We start from the raw sequence: 18515 nt of genomic DNA on the forward strand, positions 1-18515 counted from the left end.
TGTATAAAGCGCTTTGAGTTTGAGTGCTCCAGCAGAGTAGAAAAGCTATATAGAGCAGTCCATCTACTACAGACAATACTTGTGGAGCTAATTGTGAAGCTTTTTTCTTTTCACAGAAAATGAAATTTCAGGACCCAGCCTTGCATTTTGGTTATTAGAAAAGAAAGCTACATGACACTAGATATGTGAGTGACGAGTGTTTATAACAGAAGGATGAGGAATATAGCTGTGGGGAAAGTGACTGATTAGATTTAAAACAGTTGAGTTTTACCTGGTGACTCAGCAGGAAGATGCCAGAAGATGCATGTCGTTGCAGGAAAAACTTGTACCACCAGCTGTGAGGTACTTGACACAGAAGTCAAAGTTTGAATAATAATAATGCCGCCAAAGTGTCCACAAACAACCCTGACTGGGCAGAAATGTTTATACAATTGACAGTGTTTCTGTGTTCAACCTAAAACCACCCTGAACTTTTTTTTTTTTTTAACTTTCATGAGCTTTACTAAAGTGTATGTTATAACATGTATTTTGGACAAGAACACCAGTGCCGATAGGCATATATCATTTCATTCAATATTTATTCATATATATAATAAATGTACCTTACACGTTAGTAAAACAAATATAATGTATCACGATAAGCAAAGAAACTTTCATAATTTACCCCTGAGTTGATGTATATGCAAACAGCTCCCCTTTCCTTTTTAAAAAGGTAAAAAAAAAGCACACAGACAGAAACCTGTTCACTTTCACTTTCAATGTCTTCCTTACTGCAAAGAATTTTAAATATTTCTTTCACTTTGTTATTCAAAAATAGTAGAAACTGTATTCTAACAAATTTGCCCAACAGAGCAGGAATAAATGACAACAAAGAAGGTGTAGTGTAGTCTACAGGTCAACACGTTGACCTATTGATAGTTTTGATATGCAAAGACAAACAGGTTTCACCCGGTTTTCTCGGCCGATAGAGCAACTCGAGCCAACAACTCGTGACTCTATGCGCGTGCGAGCTCGTGCACACGAACCTGAATACGTTGGCGTGACGAACGGCGGGACCGCCCAATAAAAACATTCGGTGGCCACAGATCGTCCAATGGCAAGCGGGTTAGGCCTGTTGAGGGTCGGGCCAAACTGCGCGTAGAGCTCCCTGTCAACTGGTTGATAGCGAGGGAGTGAACAAAGCCGTTAAAGAAGAAGAGAAGATGGCGAGATGCGGTCGGAACTTGAGAAAAGTAGCTGAGTGCATAAAACAGTTACCGTCCACAGCCAACCGGGATATCCAGAACAGAAGCAACGTTAGGTAAAGTGTTTGACTTTTTCAAGTTGTTGTCTGAAACGAGACGGCGTAAAATATGAAGACATAGCTCTAAAACGAGCATTTGTACCAAAGTTACTCACTTTTGGTACGGGGTAGCTAAACACTGCGGCGGTGTACGATTCACGGCCCTGTTTAACTCAAGAATTCGTTAACTACATCTCTGTAGATGGTAGAAAGTAGTAAAATGAGGGTCGAGTAAAAGTAGTATTTGGTCTACCTGTGTAGAAATACTTATAGCAAATGTACTACAGTCACGATGTTGCTGTGATAAGCCGCATAGCACATTACACAATAATTTATATTCACTGAAACATTAAATTGTCGCACTTTCACGCATAGAAAAGTAAAGCTGATTTCAGTTTCTTTTACTCTATATGCATTCTCCTGTGGAGAGCAGCAGTCTTAGCGTAAACTACAAAAATGCACGATAATTTATGTATTGATTATAAACCAGGCTCTTTAATTATTACTATGTTTGCGTAGTGTTTTTTTTTTTTTACGTTCCAACACTGCTGATAGCACAGCCAAGGTGAAGACATGGAAACCTTTAACTTTACATACTTAAACCCCACGATGAAGAAGATCGTAACGATTAGCATCGATTATCTGTGATTTGCAAAACAGTGTAGTAAAAACGACATGCAGGCACAGTCTGAAAATATTCCTAAAATCGTTAAGTTCCATGTGGTAAATGAAACCATCACCAGAACCTGTAGCAGCTTTTCAACAATTATTGTGTCACATGTGATGCATATATTATATTAATTTACTGTTTGTCAGTCATTATCTGTTTATACAACAGCCTCTCTTTAACCTCAAAAGCTGACTGCATTAGAGTATATTATAAACCATGCAGATATGTTTAATACTCCTTATTGTCACTAAGCAGACAGTGTTTCAGATGATTAGTCTAGGTTCTTTTTTCTATTTCAGCTAGTTATCTCTTATATTGGTCTTAGTCCAGTCCCCAGTCCATTCTCTATATCTCAGCCATTTTATCTCCCACCCCCCTCCTTTAAGCCATCTTTCCTCTGATTGAACAGTGGGTGGGTGGGGTTTCTGTGCTCACAGCCAGAGCTGTGTGCCTGAGATGACCATAGTGAGGCTATCTGAAATTCTAAGTTTAGAGCAGTTTGAAGCCTTAGGTTTTCGGTCACACAGTGTACTTATACATACACCGACCTCATTATTTGAAAATTCGGTCATTTTTAGTATGAGCATCTGCTACTGTATGGCCTATATATTTACTCATCACAAGGTAACATTACTTGTTACCTTAGCCTAAACAACAGCACATTATCTGCTCCCTTAAAATTGAACAAGATAATGCTTTTATCTACATTTTCCTAAAGACGTGTTAAACAAATCCAAAGTGTGCTACTTTAATTAGTTTCTCAGTGTATTTGTATACTTCCATGAACTCATTGTCCAGCTGTCTGTTGTTTGGGTTTAATTCTGCTTTGCACCTTTGTGGAGTTTGAGATGTCTCATTCACCTTTTGCTCTGGGCCATTCTCAGCCTGTACCCAGGATACATTTAGAGGTCAGATGTATCATGTTTCAGATAGTAAAACAGGAGTGAATAGGTTCCTGTTTAGGGGCAGTGGGTACATTGGAACTTGATGGAGTGTGGGATGAGTTACAAATGGAAAACCTGATTCATTTGGGAACAGGTTACAAAACGCCATACCTGTGGGAATTGTATTCCTCTAAGCTCATTGAATGCTTATAATTGCTGGCATATTTTTCTGACAGTTGTGAGTCAGTCTTGTTGCACACCTGTGCCACAAACAGGCCTTTATGCTTCTTATTTCACAGCCTGTCGAGACTCGGTTTATTGATTCTTAAAACCTGTGTAGAATCATTCTTGGTATTGTTCTTAGTATTAGGAAAGTCCTATCACTTTAAGCTGACAACAGCAGATTGCTGTCACATATTTAACTTCTTATATTGTCACACCAAAATGTTTGAAAAAGCATTAAATTTATTGTAATTATCGATGTGTTATTGAATTGCTTCCCGTCATGGTGTGGCAGGGGTACTCTGGAACACAGAGCTACAGCCAGCCACAATGGACCAAAAAACCCCTCTTAGACACACTCCTAAGGAGTGGCCAATGAAAATGCCCCTACAGGCTGCTTATGCCTGAGTAACAGGATCTCTAGTTAAGTTGCTGTGGTGAAGGTTATGAGCCAGTTTAAGTCGTCCCATTCATGGTATCATGGGAGAGCTGGGTCAGGGCTTTTCACCTGATCCAACCTTCTCTTGAGCTACTGCTACATGTTGTCTTGAGGAAGGATTACATACTTGATTAATTGTAGAGTTGATTAAAGTAGAGAATATATGTGGACTGTGGTTGTCCACAGTCCACATATATTTTACTTATATCGATATAACATTATAAATATAAGCTAATCATCACATTGTAGAAGCTGGAAACAAATGGTGATGTGATGTTAAGAGCTTTATACCGTACAAGTAATCAATCACTGAACAATGTAGGGCGATTATTTCAAAGGGTACATAGTATTTTTTTCTTTATTTTCCATATTATGTATCTATCCTAAATATGGCCATTAATTTACAAGCGCTCACTGTTAACAAAAAGAGACCACTCTAAAATATTTACTGTTAAAATATTTATGAGGGTGCAACCAATCATAAGAAAAGAGCTAAAAGGAACTAAACTAACTAAACTCAAAGGCTTGTGTGAGACAGAGGATGAACTACATGTGTAACTGTACCTGTGAAAGATGTACAGGGATAATTGTGATCTATTCAGTTGTTTAAGAATACAAATTTGAAGCTGAAAATATATAAGTATGAACTAATTATCACATTTTTTTTTTCTTATCAACATTTAGCAACCTTTTTTGTTTTTCGTCAGTTAACATCATGAATTGTTTCACTGATATTTATGACAAGTTGGAACAAGTCGAGCCTTTCAGTCAGTGAGGTGTAAGACAGTCTTAACACTCTAAGAAAACAGCCTGGAAAAAAAAATGTTGAGAAATGAGAAAAGGAGGGAAGTGTATGAAAAGACTTAACTGATTTTACTAGTTAATGATTTTTTGGCGTGATCAGCTGCCCAGAACTGCTAATCATGTTTAATTTATTGCAAACAAACACAGAAAAATCAAACAAAGACATTTTTTAGGTCTCAAAAGAGACTTTAAAGATGACTCATTCAAATGGTTGTAGATTAACTTTCACAGTGAGGAAATCTTGAACGAGTGAGAAAATATTCTAATCTAAGATCTTGATTATTCTGAGATGCAGGCACAGAGACCTGGAGACCGAATGGCTGAGTAGTGATTCCTGCTCTATCTCTTTGAAGTCTGCTTGCCGTCTCGGACCTGGGACACATGGATAGTTGGTGCATTGTAATGTACATTCACGCAGGCGTCTGCACAGACCCTCCCACTCACTGCCTGATGATGAAATTAGTTTTAATTGTGTTTCAATCTAAAATTGCTGGCTGCACTTTATTAGCCGATAATTAAATGTTGGCTAATTAAGTGTAGCCAACACTTCATTATCTCAACCAAACCAGTCCTTTAGAGGTTTTAGAAACATGAATATCAACTGTATTTTTCTTGTGTTCACTATATGTCAAGATGTTTGTAAAATAGGTGAACATAAGTCCATAGGCAGTGGGGGAGTTTTCCTCCCCCAGAATTCATGGAATTCCTCTTATGTGCAGTTCACCCATTGTCTGTAATGTCTGGCCCCCCAGGCCAAACAGAAAGCACAGTTCCTGTAGTCAGCTGTAGTCAGAGCTACACAGTGATCAAGGTGTCCAAAGCTTAAAGTAAAATCAATGTCCTTGACCTTGTTACGTTACTGCCATCTGTATTTGTGTGACTTGTTTTATTTGAGTGACAAATGTTTGGCAGGCGTGGCGAGTTTCCTCTCCCCAGAATAAAGGCTGGGGCTGGGCTATGTTTACAGGTACTGCAGGATAATTATCAGCTGGTCATATGCTGGTATAGATCAGGACTTCCTGTCCCGCTTAGCTTGATTATGAAAAATATTACAGCGGTGCACCCTGAGGACAAAACGCATTCAAGAGTGGAGGCACAAACATTAAAACGGCTTTTCATCTGGCTCCTTCCTGTGACCCAGACAGTTCCTGTCAGAGATCTATTTATGCTGAAGCCTCCAGGAACAGAAACTCCAGGACGCAAGTTCCACCTGGAAGCTTTTGTATTGCAGACAATGTGATAGTTATATACTACCCTCCATGTTTAAATTAGCTCTCTTTCAACCAGAAACTCGGACACTGCATGGGTCAGTCAACTGGCCATCGTGAGAACGGAAGCACAGAGTCCCTGCAGACTTCATCCCCTGACAGTTGACTAGTTTAAACAGAATGGCTGTTTCCTGGGTGTTGACAGAAAAAGAGAATTTTGGGTGTTTTATAAAACTCAGAGGCTTCTCGCTGTCATTAAGCAGCTTTCTGTGGCCTCAGATTGTTTGGGTAAAAACTAGAACTTTTTGGATGAGAAACAGCAGTTTTTTGAGTAGCTGGCAGAATGTTGATCCAGAAAGAAGTTAAAAACATTTTTGATGTCATAACAACAGCTACTGGAACGTTTTCACAGTACAAAATGGAGAGAAGGAAACAGTTGTCTCTCAGTCTGCTTTTTGAGGCCAGAAGGGGAATTAAAGAAAAGAGTTTTTCCTAATGTTTCTGGGTGCCTAACATTCTTTATATCTTTTTATGAGGGAGGTCACAGTATGGTGCTTTCCATAATGTAGTGCAGGAGGGATGTTTGCACGACATGTGCTTCACTGTATGCTTTAGCCTGAGCAAGAGTAAAGAAGAAGAAGAACCCACAGTGAGAGGCATGAGCTGTGGCTACTTAACAGTCCAGTATTTCCCACTGCAGGCAGCACAGACCAAACACAGTCACACCCTGTTTGTTGTGTCAAAAGGAATTTAAAGAATAACAAAATGTCAATGTTGTGTCAAAACTTGCTTGTGCTGGCCATTCTCTGATCTCTGCTGTTAGACTGGGGTCAAATCACACAAACTTTCCAAACTGAGAACAACAGATCGATGCGCCCTGGTCTCCTCTGCTTTCTGAGAGCTTATTGCGTTGTTGGTGACTTGTTGGTTTTTGTTTGGTGATCAGATACCTTTCATCATGCGGGATCCTGATGATGCGTGCGCATCCCCTGCTGAGTGCAGCCGTGCCAGGGCGCCCCATCACACTGCCTACACGCAGCTTCTTCAACCTCGCAGATTCCTTCTCCAAGAGGAAGGAGTACTCAGAGAGACGCATCATTGGGTGAGTCTGGATCCACTTACAGTGTTTTTGTCATTTTTATTTTTAAATTAATTTCTTTTTTTGCCTCAAGACACATTTGGACAGGATTTTTATCTCAGGAGGAGACAGTATCTGCGAGGAAAAATTAGTATTTTGTAGAGAAACAAGAGTTTTTTCAGTTTTCTCCTGCAAATGTTTTTTTTCAGCTTGTATTTAACCACTTAAAGTCCTTAAAATGTATTTTTACTCTGACCCTCCTGAAAACTTAAAAATAGTTTCACAGGCAGCTTTTGAAAGAGGATGGAAAAACTCATTCATCAGAATGCTATGGCTCCAAGCTTTCTAATTCCTCTCATAATTGGCATAGATTTTTGGCGGTAGCACATTGTTAAACAATGACGTCATGATTTGTAGCATGCCTGAGTCACACACAAGCCCTTTGACTTCTATTTCTATGCTGTGCTCTGACTCACAGATAAAAAAAACAGCTGAAAAACATGTTTACACACACAGCAAAATGATCAGAAATCAGTAATGGGACTGATAAAGAACTGGACCTATGAGCACAATCAATAATGCCACCAACAAAAGAGAAAATCTTAATCAATATCCATAATTACTTCTCAGTGTCTTTCTGTGATATCTAATCAGACTTTAGGTCTGGGTTGTCCTGCTGTTGAGCTTTCATGTCCATTGCAGACGAGATGAAATGTAATCAAACCACACGGCTACAAGGGCTGAAATTGAAGCTCCAAAATATGATATAATGCACCAATGTCAGTGATCTCCAGTATTGGCAACATGCGGTGCACTCAGCTGCTCTGAAATGCCCCTTGTACCAGTGAGTGTTTGGAGTCTCGTCTCTGTATCTGTACCCTACGTGTGTGTGTGACGCACTAAATGTCCTCCCGTGCTCCTCAGAGAGGTCATAATCACTAAATCTGCTTGTATAAATAGACATAGGCCCTGGCAGCTATTTTCCCTCAGCTGGACGTCTGGAATTATGTAACACGTACAGACAGTGTTACACAGTGTCATTCAACACCTCCGCTTTTGTTTTGTGTGCTTTACTGCTCTTCTTTTGCCCTTATTCCAACATCCCTTACTGACCTATTTGAGCCTTTTCTGGGTCAACGCTGTTGTATTGTGGTTGGTGTCTTGTCACACAGTTGCTGACCTTCATCTCCTTGGTGACGTGCAGCCTTGCGTTAACATATTTGCTCTCTCTGTTTCCGTGTCCCTGCAGGTATTCCATGCAGGAGATCTATGAAGTGGTGGCTGAGGTGGAAAACTACCGCCTCTTTGTTCCCTGGTGCAAGAAGTCTGAGGTGGTCTTCAAGAGATCCGGCTTCTGCAAGGCCAAATTAACCGTGGGCTTCCCCCCTGTAGTGGAGAACTACACCTCTCTCGTCACTACAGTACGCCCTCACCTGGTCAAGGTAAGATACTGCTTCAAGCTCATGGTTGGAAAAACCTCCACTGTTGATGTTAGTACTGTGACATTATTAGGAAAACGCAGAGTAGGTGAAGGAAAACACTCAATCTAAAAGAAACGAACCAAAACGGTAAGAATGAAAAATTCATTTAGATAGACTGTGCTGGGCAGACACTCTTGGTGTCTATTCAGCTCGACTCTACTTTTCCACTGCAGTGGAGTACCACCTAATGTGTATGGGAGCATTATAGCAACATGGCAGGAAGTCTGACATCACAGGATGATGGTTGATCTATTGCTTTTTGTCAGACTCGGGGACCACTGTGTTGTTGTTGTTTGTTTTGTTTTTTTGCAGCTGTTTTTCCTCATTATTGGTTTTAAAAATGGTGGTATTGATTTTTGTGAAAGAAGTGCTCTAATGACTCATCGAATGACGCCATTGACTGGCCAATGCGTGTCACGCAGCCTGTGGTTGTTACATTTTTGGATCGCCTCAGATCGCTTGAAACCCCGACCAAGTTGTTACTTAAACTACCCTGTACCAGGTACTGCCACCTAATGGAAAATCCTAAAAACCATGTTGAGCCGAGCCAAGTGGGTACTAGTGGAAAAAGGCTGTCTGTGTTAAGTCCTGATTAACGTCTTCCTGCAACGTTGTAGATTTTCCTCTCGTTTGTTATTTATCCCTGTTGTCATTAGACAACATGTGATGGAAAGTTGGCCACACAAGAAGGGGGTGTAAAAAGCTGGCTGTCACAGAGACGTGAAGGCTGACACAAATAGCTGAATAACAATAAATTGAAAAAAGAGGAGACAATACCTGCCCCTCTCACCTCAGCAAAGCTGAACAAACAAAGGCTGAGGTGGGTGTGAATATCATTAGAAGATAACACTCAGACGGCACCTCTCTGAGGTCTGAAAGATGCGGGAGACATTTGCAACACTATCTGCTCCTTTCAGCGAGCCAGGGTTATCAGCCTTAAATTCCACGTCTGTAAAATGTAAATAGAACAGACTGCACTGATTGGTGAACTATCACACTGACTGAAAATTATGGAGGACCACAAGAGCCACGCGCATCGAAATAAAAATTTCTGTGCTTTAATAATGAATTGTAGAATAAATTCTGCAATTGTAAATTCATTTTTGAATTCCAATTTAATAAACTGCATTTCAAAATCCTTTTTCCAGTTGCATTTCAAAATCCTTTTTCCACTTGCAATTTAATAAACTGCAGTTCAAAATCCTTTTTCCACTTGCAGTTTAATAAACTGCAGTTCAAAATCCTTTTTCCACCTGCAATTTAATAAACTGCAGTTCAAAATCCTTTTTCCACCTGCAATTTAATAAACTGCAGTTCAAAATCCTTTTCCACTTGCAATTTAATAAACTGCAGTTCAAAATCCATTTCCCTTTCCTGTTCGCTCCGGGATTAGCTGCTGGATTAGCTCCTGGATTAGCTGCTGGATTAGCTCTTCGATTAACAACTTGCTGGAGGCTATTCAAATTAGCCACACCGTGGGATGTGAGCTCTCTGATTGGTTGGTGGACACAGGCTGTCTGCCAGCCTGGATTTTTCTAGCTCATAGCTTCTCCCTGCTACAGCGTGTGTGCTTGTACAAAAGGCCGTTCAGCGTCGGGATTTACACTGGCTCGACACGGATATGTGAAGAATGAAGGGAGCCTGCAGCGAAAGCGGAGAGCCAACCTCTGACTGAGTGCCTGTCTACACATTCTGACCACCTGTTGAAGGTAAGGTGCTAAAACGCTGGCCGCACGTAGCCCGTTATTTTAAGGTCATCTTAGCTAATGAAAGTTTTACGTCGCAGCTGTACGAGCTCGCTACGTGTTTTGTAAGCTGCTGTGCTCTTCACAAATAAAGCTGGAAGCAGCTCAGACTGTTAGAACCAGCACTGAGCCCTGTTACATTTATACGGTGTTAGAGCAATGGCTGCAACCTACAGCCTTTAAACTAGCGATTACAATGCTGACAGTAAACTCGTCAGTCCAGATGTTACCACATTACTCTATGGTACTTAGAGTTAAAACAACTGAGACAGGCTGATTAAAATAACAGCTGTCAGTTCTCTCATTCAATATATCAAGACTGGAGATCGCGCTACTGATTTCAGTTCATTTAATATGTGAGTGCACAGATTCATTCTCAACTGGACATAAATGATGATCAAAGGTTGTATATATGATGAAGTCATCAAATCCCAGCCTCTAACACAGTGCGCTGAATCTTAGCTTTGAATGTCCAGTATATTCTAATCAGTGCAATGTAAGCATTCACTGAACCTACAGTATCTACACCTGTGTGGCAAATGTGTGGTAATACAGATAATGAAATTTAATTATTAATACAATATACATCATGAAAAATGAAAGCTGAAATTGATTCAGTTTAGTACTTTTCTCTGTATGCTCTGTGATTATAAAGGCCTTAAATTCTGTGATATACTGTAAATGATTTTCACAGAGGTCTTAAAGTACTTAAATCACTGCTGATAGTCTGGTTGTTTATATTTTCACGTTTTTGTGTCTGTAGGGCTGTTTGATGACGATTTGGACTCCTCTGGGAGATGAGGACACACCCACATCTGTTCCATACTGCAGCCATTGATGGTGTTACAGCTCTGAGTCAGCTTTGGGCCATCAGACGCACACACTGGAAAACCAGCACCTGGACTTCATGCAGGAGAGACGGCCTCAGTGATCTAGGTTCATAAGCGAGTTCAAACATTTCTGGCCTCTTATCACTTAGATTTTGAATGCATTTAAAGCAGGAACTGCACACCTAGCTGTCAAAAGTTTGGCAGCATGAGTACTGTAAAGTTTTGTAGGGTCCTTGTTAAAAATTCCACAAGCACCACACCACATTTGTCATATATAGTTCAATTTTTTACAGGACACTTTTGAAATTTTATATATATATATATATATCTATCCTAGTTATCCACTTGTCAGTAATTTTTGAGTAAATGGATGTCACTGATAAATCAGTGGTGATTCACCTGCAAATGTTTTTAACAAACTTTGTTTTTTGTAGAATTCATCAGCAGCTGTGGAGAGATGCATTTGAATATCTTCTGGTTCCACTTTTCCTTACCGGGAAGCTGAGTATTGCTGATTTCTGACAAGGACACAAACCTCAGTGCTTATCATGGGTGTTACATCCTCTGTGCAGCAATTCCAGAGAAAACGAGAGAGCAACGACCACTCATTAACACCAGCCAGAAATCTGTCCCTTTCTGGCAGCTGTGGAAACTTCCAATAAGAAAGTTTGCATTCTTAGAACAATGCTGGATCATGTGTGATGTGTCATATGAGGATATTACATTTTGCCTTAATTCTGCTCAATTAAGTGTTCTGATCGTTGATCCAATATGGCAGCTTTGTGTTGTGCTGCAAGTTAAAACTCATTGTCCTCATGAGCACAGCATCTAACAACTCTCCTTAAGTCGATTGACTTTAACTGGACACAATGGTTTCCAGTGGAGATACATTCATCACTCATCCGTGACACTGGAGAAGTCACCTGGATGAGTGATAAAACAATTTTCCATGGAAAATCCAGAGGAACTAAACTTTGTTGTTGTTTCTTTGGGCTCAATTTTGCCTGAGGCTGAAATTGAGCCCAAAATGTTTTCTTCTTTCAGAATGTTTTCTTCTGAAAGAAGAAAACATTTTGCAGTTAATCAGATAAAAAGATTGTTGAACCAGGTGGTATTCTCTGGACTTTAAGACCAAAACTGAACTCAGTGAATTGACATTAGACTGGAATTCATAAGATGAATAGAAATACTGCTGAAGCTGAATGGTGTGTGTGTGTGTGTGTGTGAGTGTGAGAGATCTTTGTTTTCTCCAATTCACCAGGTCTGTAAAGTTCAGTATGACTGTGGTACATGATACAAAAGAATAAATACAGAAGAATAACAACTTTATGTGAATAACTTTTACTTGTTTTACGAGTTATTTTTAAGAAGAGTAAAGTACAAATGTGTACAAGTTAGAGACTTCCTCAGTAAGTTTACACTCTTTTGGAGTGATTTTAATTGTGTGTTAAAGAAGAAAGAGATTAGAGGTAAAGTAGAGGATGCAGAGTCCATCACTGAGGCCGTCTCTCCTGCATGAAGTCCAGGTGCTGGTTTTCCAGTGTGTGCATCTGATGGCCCAAAGCTGACTCAGAGCCGTAACACCATCAATTGCTGCAGTATGGAACAGATGTGGGTGTGTCCTCATCTCCCAGAGGAGTCCAAATCGTCATCAAACAGCCCTACAGACACAAAAACGTGAAAATATAAACAACCAGACTATCAGCAGTGATTTAAGTACTTTAAGACCTCTGTGAAAATCATTTACAGTATATATCACAGAATTTAAGGCCTTTATAATCACAGAGCATACAGAGAAAAGTACTAAACTGAATCAATTTCAGCTTTCATTTTTCATGATGTATATTGTATTAATAATTAAATTTCATTATCTGTATCTTTACCACACAGGTGTAGATACTGTAGGTTCAGTGAATGCTTACATTGCACTGATTAGAATATACTGGACATTCAAAGCTAAGATTCAGCGCACTGTGTTAGAGGCTGGGATTTGATGACTTCATCATATATACAACCTTTGATCATCATTTATGTCCAGTTGAGAATGAATCTGTGCACTCACATATTAAATGAACTGAAATCAGTAGCGCGATCTCCAGTCTTGATATATTGAATGAGAGAACTGACAGCTGTTATTTTAATCAGCCTGTCTCAGTTGTTTTAACTCTAAGTACCATAGAGTAATGTGGTAACATCTGGACTGACGAGTTTACTGTCAGCATTGTAATCGCTAGTTTAAAGGCTGTAGGTTGCAGCCATTGCTCTAACACCGTATAAATGTAACAGGGCTCAGTGCTGGTTCTAACAGTCTGAGCTGCTTCCAGCTTTATTTGTGAAGAGCACAGCAGCTTACAAAACACGTGGCGAGCTCGTGCAGCTGCGACGTAAAACTTTCATTAGCTAAGGTGACCTTAAAATAACGGGGCTACGTGCGGTGACGCTAGCGTTAGCCACGTTAGCACCTTACCTTCAACAGGTGGTCAGAATGTGTAGACAGGCACTCAGTCAGAGGTTGGCTCTCCGTTTCGCTGCAGGCTCCCTTCATTCTTCACATATCCGTGTCGAGCAGAGTAAATCCCGACGCTGAACGGCCTTTGTACAAGCACACACGCCGTGGCGGGAGAAGCTATGAGCTAGAAAAATCCAGGCTGGCAGACAGCCTGTGTCCGACTCAACCAATCAGAGAGCTCCTTACATCCCACGGTGTGGCTAATTTGAATAGCCTCCAGCAAATTGTTAATCGAAGAGCTAATCCAGCAGCTAATCCAGGAGCTAATCCAGCAGCTAATCCCGGAGCGAACAGGAAAGGGAAATGGATTTTGAACTGCAGTTTATTAAATTGCAAGTGGAAAAAGGATTTTGAACTGCAGTTTATTAAATTGCAGGTGGAAAAAGGATTTTGAACTGCAGTTTATTAAATTGCAAGTGGAAAAAGGATTTTGAAATGCAATTGGAAAAAGGATTTTGAAATGCAGTTTATTAAATTGGAATTCAAAAATGAATTTACAATTGCAGAATTTATTCTACAATTCATTATTAAAGCACAGAAATTTTTATTTTGATGCGCGTGGCTCTTGTGGTCCTCCATAGAAAATCATTCAGGCTGGAGTGAGAAGCACTCAACATTTTTTGGGTGTGAGAGTGTAAACTGTAAATATCATCCTCGTCAAAACAGGCCGTCTTTGAAGCTGGGATTAGGTGCAAAGTTCAGCTGGAAATTCTTTTTACTTAGTTTGGCTGCTCAGAGGGTGTTTACAGTGTTTTCTGAGGCTGTAAATTCACAGTTGTTGCTCTAAGCAATTCACAAATGCAATGTCTTGTTGCTGACTGACCGCAGAAAACTTGTACATGTTGCTTTTCAGGCGTCCTGCTCAGAGGGTAAACTGTTCAACCACTTGGAGACGATGTGGCGTTTCAGCCCTGGCCTCCCTGGGTACCCTCGGACCTGCACTGTGGATTTTGCTGTAAGTACAAACAGCTTGTTGCAGGGCAACATACCGGAAAATGTCCACTATGTGAGATTGTGCTCTGTGATCATGTGTTGGCTCATCTCAGCATGTCTGGATCAGTTTCATACAGTCACACAGTTACAAACTCAGCTGCTAACTTTATCGTCTCCTCCTCCTCAGATCTCCTTTGAATTTCGCTCCCTCATCCACTCCCAGCTCGCTCACGTGTTCTTCGATGAGGTGGTGAAGCAGATGGTTTCTGCGTTCGAGCGCCGTGCCTCCAGTGTATACGGAGCCGAGACGCCCATCCCGCGCGAGCTCATGTTCCACGAGGTCCACCACACGTAGCGACAGCCTCCCTCTGCTGCACAAACACGGACCCACAAACAACAACGTCAGAGAGCCCGAAGAGAGACTATCTTTGTTCTAACTGAAAGTGCCTTTCTCACAACAATGAAACCATTTCCTGTGTCAGATTTTAAAGCTGGTGTGGATCCTCCAGCTGATTTTCACCTTGGTGCTAATGCAGGCTCCTGTATCAGACCTTGATCTGGTTGTGAAACTGAGCCCGCAGGTCAAATGGAGGCCCCGCGGTGCGTCAGGCCAGTGCGTCATCACTTCTGTACACATTAGCTATAGGGATGCACCAGAGCAGGCACTGACACAACTGAAAACCGAGACAAAGCAATGATGAGCTGCAACATGCAGAGTTTATTCAGATATTTTAGATATTTACTTTTATTTACTTTTGCACACAGATTCTCTAACGTTACATTTACCTGCACCTAACAGTCGAAGACTTGAAGATATTCAGTTTCACACATGACACAGGAAAGCAAAGAGTTCAGCTGGAGCCAGACAATGACTGAAATTATTCCGGAAGCTGCTGAATAATTGAAACCTTTCTTTTTAAGTAAGCTGCGTTTCCACCACATGGACCAGAGCGTAGGTTAAGTTCCAGGGGAAAAAGTTTCTGCTTACACTTCTCAAAAGTACAGGAACTTCAGAGGGGAGGGGGGCGTGTGATTGGTGGCATACTCTGGAGTACTGAATTACCAACAACTACTGGACATTATTTTGTTGTATAGTCTAATGCTAAACCAGCTGTCACCTATTTATAAATGGACTCATTTGCTGCTAAGCTGTATGAAGGAACAGTTTAGTTCCTGGACCTCTGGACACTGAATGGAAAAGCAGCTTTAAACAGAAAAAAGAACACAGGCTCCAGCTGCTTAAGTGTGTGTTGTGCTTTGTTTTGTCAAAATGATTGTGAAACTGAAGATTTTTTGGTCTTGGACTGTTGGTCGCACATTTGAAGACATTGCAGTGCACTGTGGCAAAACACACAGGGCTTTTCTCAGTATTTACTGACAGAATTTGAGGATTGTGAAAGCAAACATTTATTGTGGCTAGTCTAGTCTGCTGATGAGGACCACTTGAACATTTCTCACCCCGTATGGTTCTTTTAGTACGATGGAAATGGAAAGGCAGCTTCATTTATATTCCAAACACAGAGGCAAAGAAGAGCATTAGACCAACATCACAATAAAAAGCAGAAGAATTTCACTGAATGTACAGCAACGTGACATGTAAAGTATAAGATTAAAAAAAAATGAAAGACATAAGGAAAAAAAAGGTCCCAGTGAGAGACGATACAGGATGTAGTGACGCCAAAACAAAGTGACACAGTTTCAGGGAAGCACAAGGTTACTAATGATGCCCAAAAGCTTTCCTGCCTTCCAAAATGCACTTTACACTGTGCACACAGCTGGGACATACTGTGCCATAACATTGCACCTTGAACTTTGACCCTCTCGCTGTATCTGCCATGACATTGTAGGTCAGAATGGCCAGAAAAGTACACACATACTCCGTACCCCCTCTGGATACTGTAGAACATCCTGGTATTTTGGCATTTATACTTTTGTGGTAAACTCCATAATAGTGTAGTATGAGTAATGGAAGTCAGAACCAACACCACTGAAATCCCATATCTTTGTACCAAAGGTAGAGTATGTGCCCATGATGGGGCACAGAGAATGTTATAAATCCCCCGTTTTAACAGAAACTCTCACAACAAACCAACATGTTGTATCATAGCCAGCAGATTAGACACTCGCTGGATGTCTAACTGCTGACAGACTAAGCTGCTGTTATTTAGCTGCTTTATTTTCAGTGTGGATGGACACTGGACGTCCATCATTAGTAACTGAGTACTCAGTTAGACAGCAGTGGGTGGAGATCTTTGGGTTTAAGTGTGCAATAGCAGCGGTGTGTTGTAGTCATGCTGAATGCAGCCGAGCAAGCGTGTAAAACCCACTGCTGATGTCAGGGCCCAGAGCGGCTGCTAGGCAGGAGCCAGAGCTCGTTTTATCAAACTAATGAGAATTAGTTTTGGTTGTAGTGTTGTTTTTGATTTCACTCCTGCTGTATGCAGTTTAGCTCGTTTCAAACTGAGGATTTTTGAGATTTAAAAAACGCTTTACATTACTTGCTGAAGTGGCTGCATCTTTAGTCACAGTTCTGTTTATTTGTTTTTGTTTTTGGAGCTAGATGTTACCATGTTTGAACAAGAGCTGGTTTAGTTAGCAAGCTAAAGTAACGCTCTGTCACTATTTAAAACTACTCAGATGTTTTGGTTAGTTGAACTTCTAGGATGTCCCTTTCAGTGAGATGTGTTCAGTCAGGGTCCACTACAACTTCTTTCAAAGTAGCCACTCTCTAAATGAACGAGTCATACACTCATTTAGAGTGTCTCTAAATCACCTCCATGTTCAGGTGTTATGAAGGGAGAGTTTTTTTGTACCAGGCTGTAAACATGTTTTTTTTCTGCTGTAAAGTTTTTAACATTTTTAACATGGAAGTCTATGAGGATTGGCTCACTTTTGGGGCCAGCCTCAAGTGGCCACTAAAGGAACTGCACTGTTAGGCAGTTCAGCTTTGGCTTCATTCATCATCTCCCACCATGTTATTAGCAGCCTCCATATATGGTCATAAATGTGCTTCATGTTTGACCTCTGACTGATGTCAGAGTGGTTGCTCCTTCAGTGTTGACCCCTCACAGCCCAGTACAAATAAACTGAGAGTGAGATCTATGGAGAATGTAAAAGGACGTAGCCCTGAACATGTATGCGGGCTCAGTCGCCCCTACTGTTGCTTTGCTTCACACTGGCACCTTTCAGTTAATCATGAATGTCAACCGCGTCCCACCAGCCAATTGGAAAAGCGCAACCTTGACTTCTTCTTAGTTCATTCAGTGGTGTCTGGTTCTGCAGGATCACGTACTTGTGTGTATGTAAGGATTATTTAAAGGTAACTTAATTTGTGCTGAATTAGCGGTGATATGTTTTGTAGGCAAATACAAATCAATAAAAAGGGAATTGGCTGCAAGGGAATACAACTGTGCTGCAAGACTTTCTGTTGATCATGAAACAAAACCGTGAGAAAATGATACTAACCCTGATAAATGCTAACCTAAAGAAGAGAAATCAAATGTTTAAATGCAACACAGAGATTCAGAGAGTGCATTCTGATCATTATTATTAGCAAACAGCTCATTGTTTAGTCAGAAACAGCTTTTACCATTACACAACCAGCATGTTACTTGTAGCGGTTTGATAAGATGGGGCTCAGATCAGGATGTTTCAGTGATGAGTCCGCTGACCTGAACCCTTCCACCTGTCCAACACACAGCACCCACAGAGTGCCTCCAGACCTGCTGGCAACATATTTATCTTCATTTGTAAAGGAACAATATACTCATTTTATCATATTTATTACTTAGTTTAGGTGTAAATGCAAGCACTTCACTCTGGGAGCCACATGTTAGCATTTAGAAGCAGTATTCCTAATACAATGTCATTTTACAGCACTGGGGGAACTCCTCCATCAGTGTTGCTGTATCAGTATCGTCATGTTTATACACTGCTCTGCATTTGCCTTTTCTCTGCTTACTATCACTGCTTTACTGCTTATGAATGCTAACTAAGGTGGCTTCATGTGAAGTGTAAGTGTGTAAATACTAGTTTTAAGATCACATTAGAGCTATACACTGCTGTTAAAGAGTATGATTATGGATTTGTGTCAGCTTGTTTCATGCGATGTGGAAAGGACGTTTTGTTTGTGTTGAAAAACGTGGACCGACTGCATGATTTATAAAGTATTTTTTCTAAAAAACAAACCTGGGGTCTCTGGTGTGTTTCCTCCCTCTGGGCTGGGACCAGACAGAAATAGGGTCGTCATGTGAGCATTGAGAATAGACCTGCTGCAAGCGAAGCATCTGAACAGTCTGTCATGAGCTTTGGAAATGTCACTGCAGGCAAAGGGCAAATTTCCCTCTGCCCTTTCAAAGCTAACACGGATCACTGGGAACATCTGAAAGCAGACTCACAATTATTACTGTAACATCACTTGATTGGTAGTT

The 18515-nt window shown here is 40.7% G+C and overlaps 1 protein-coding gene across 1 annotated transcript; it reads left to right on the forward strand.

Annotated features, from left to right (window-relative positions):
* Positions 1–1202: 1202 nt before the first annotated feature.
* coq10b (coenzyme Q10B) lies at positions 1203–18272 on the forward strand. Its single transcript, XM_031748222.2, has 5 exons — positions 1203–1300; positions 6456–6611; positions 7837–8029; positions 14006–14107; positions 14273–18272. Exons 1-5 carry the CDS (start codon positions 1203–1205, stop codon positions 14438–14440), a joined length of 717 nt encoding a protein of 238 aa, XP_031604082.1. The 3' UTR covers positions 14441–18272.
* The last annotated feature ends 243 nt before the right edge of the window (positions 18273–18515 follow it).

The sequence above is a fragment of the Oreochromis aureus genome, linkage group 16 (assembly GCF_013358895.1).
Source record: "Oreochromis aureus strain Israel breed Guangdong linkage group 16, ZZ_aureus, whole genome shotgun sequence".
NCBI lineage: Eukaryota > Metazoa > Chordata > Actinopteri > Cichliformes > Cichlidae > Oreochromis > Oreochromis aureus.

Excerpts from the sequence above, each read along its gene's own strand:
- coq10b (XM_031748222.2), top strand. The coding sequence starts at position 1,203 with ATGGCGAGATGCGGTCGGAACTTGAGAAAAGTAGCTGAGTGCATAAAA. Across the intron at positions 1,301-6,455 it reads CAGAACAGAAGCAACGTTAG|ATACCTTTCATCATGCGGGA; the intron begins GTAAAGTGTTTG and ends TTTGGTGATCAG. Across the intron at positions 6,612-7,836 it reads TCAGAGAGACGCATCATTGG|GTATTCCATGCAGGAGATCT; the intron begins GTGAGTCTGGAT and ends GTGTCCCTGCAG.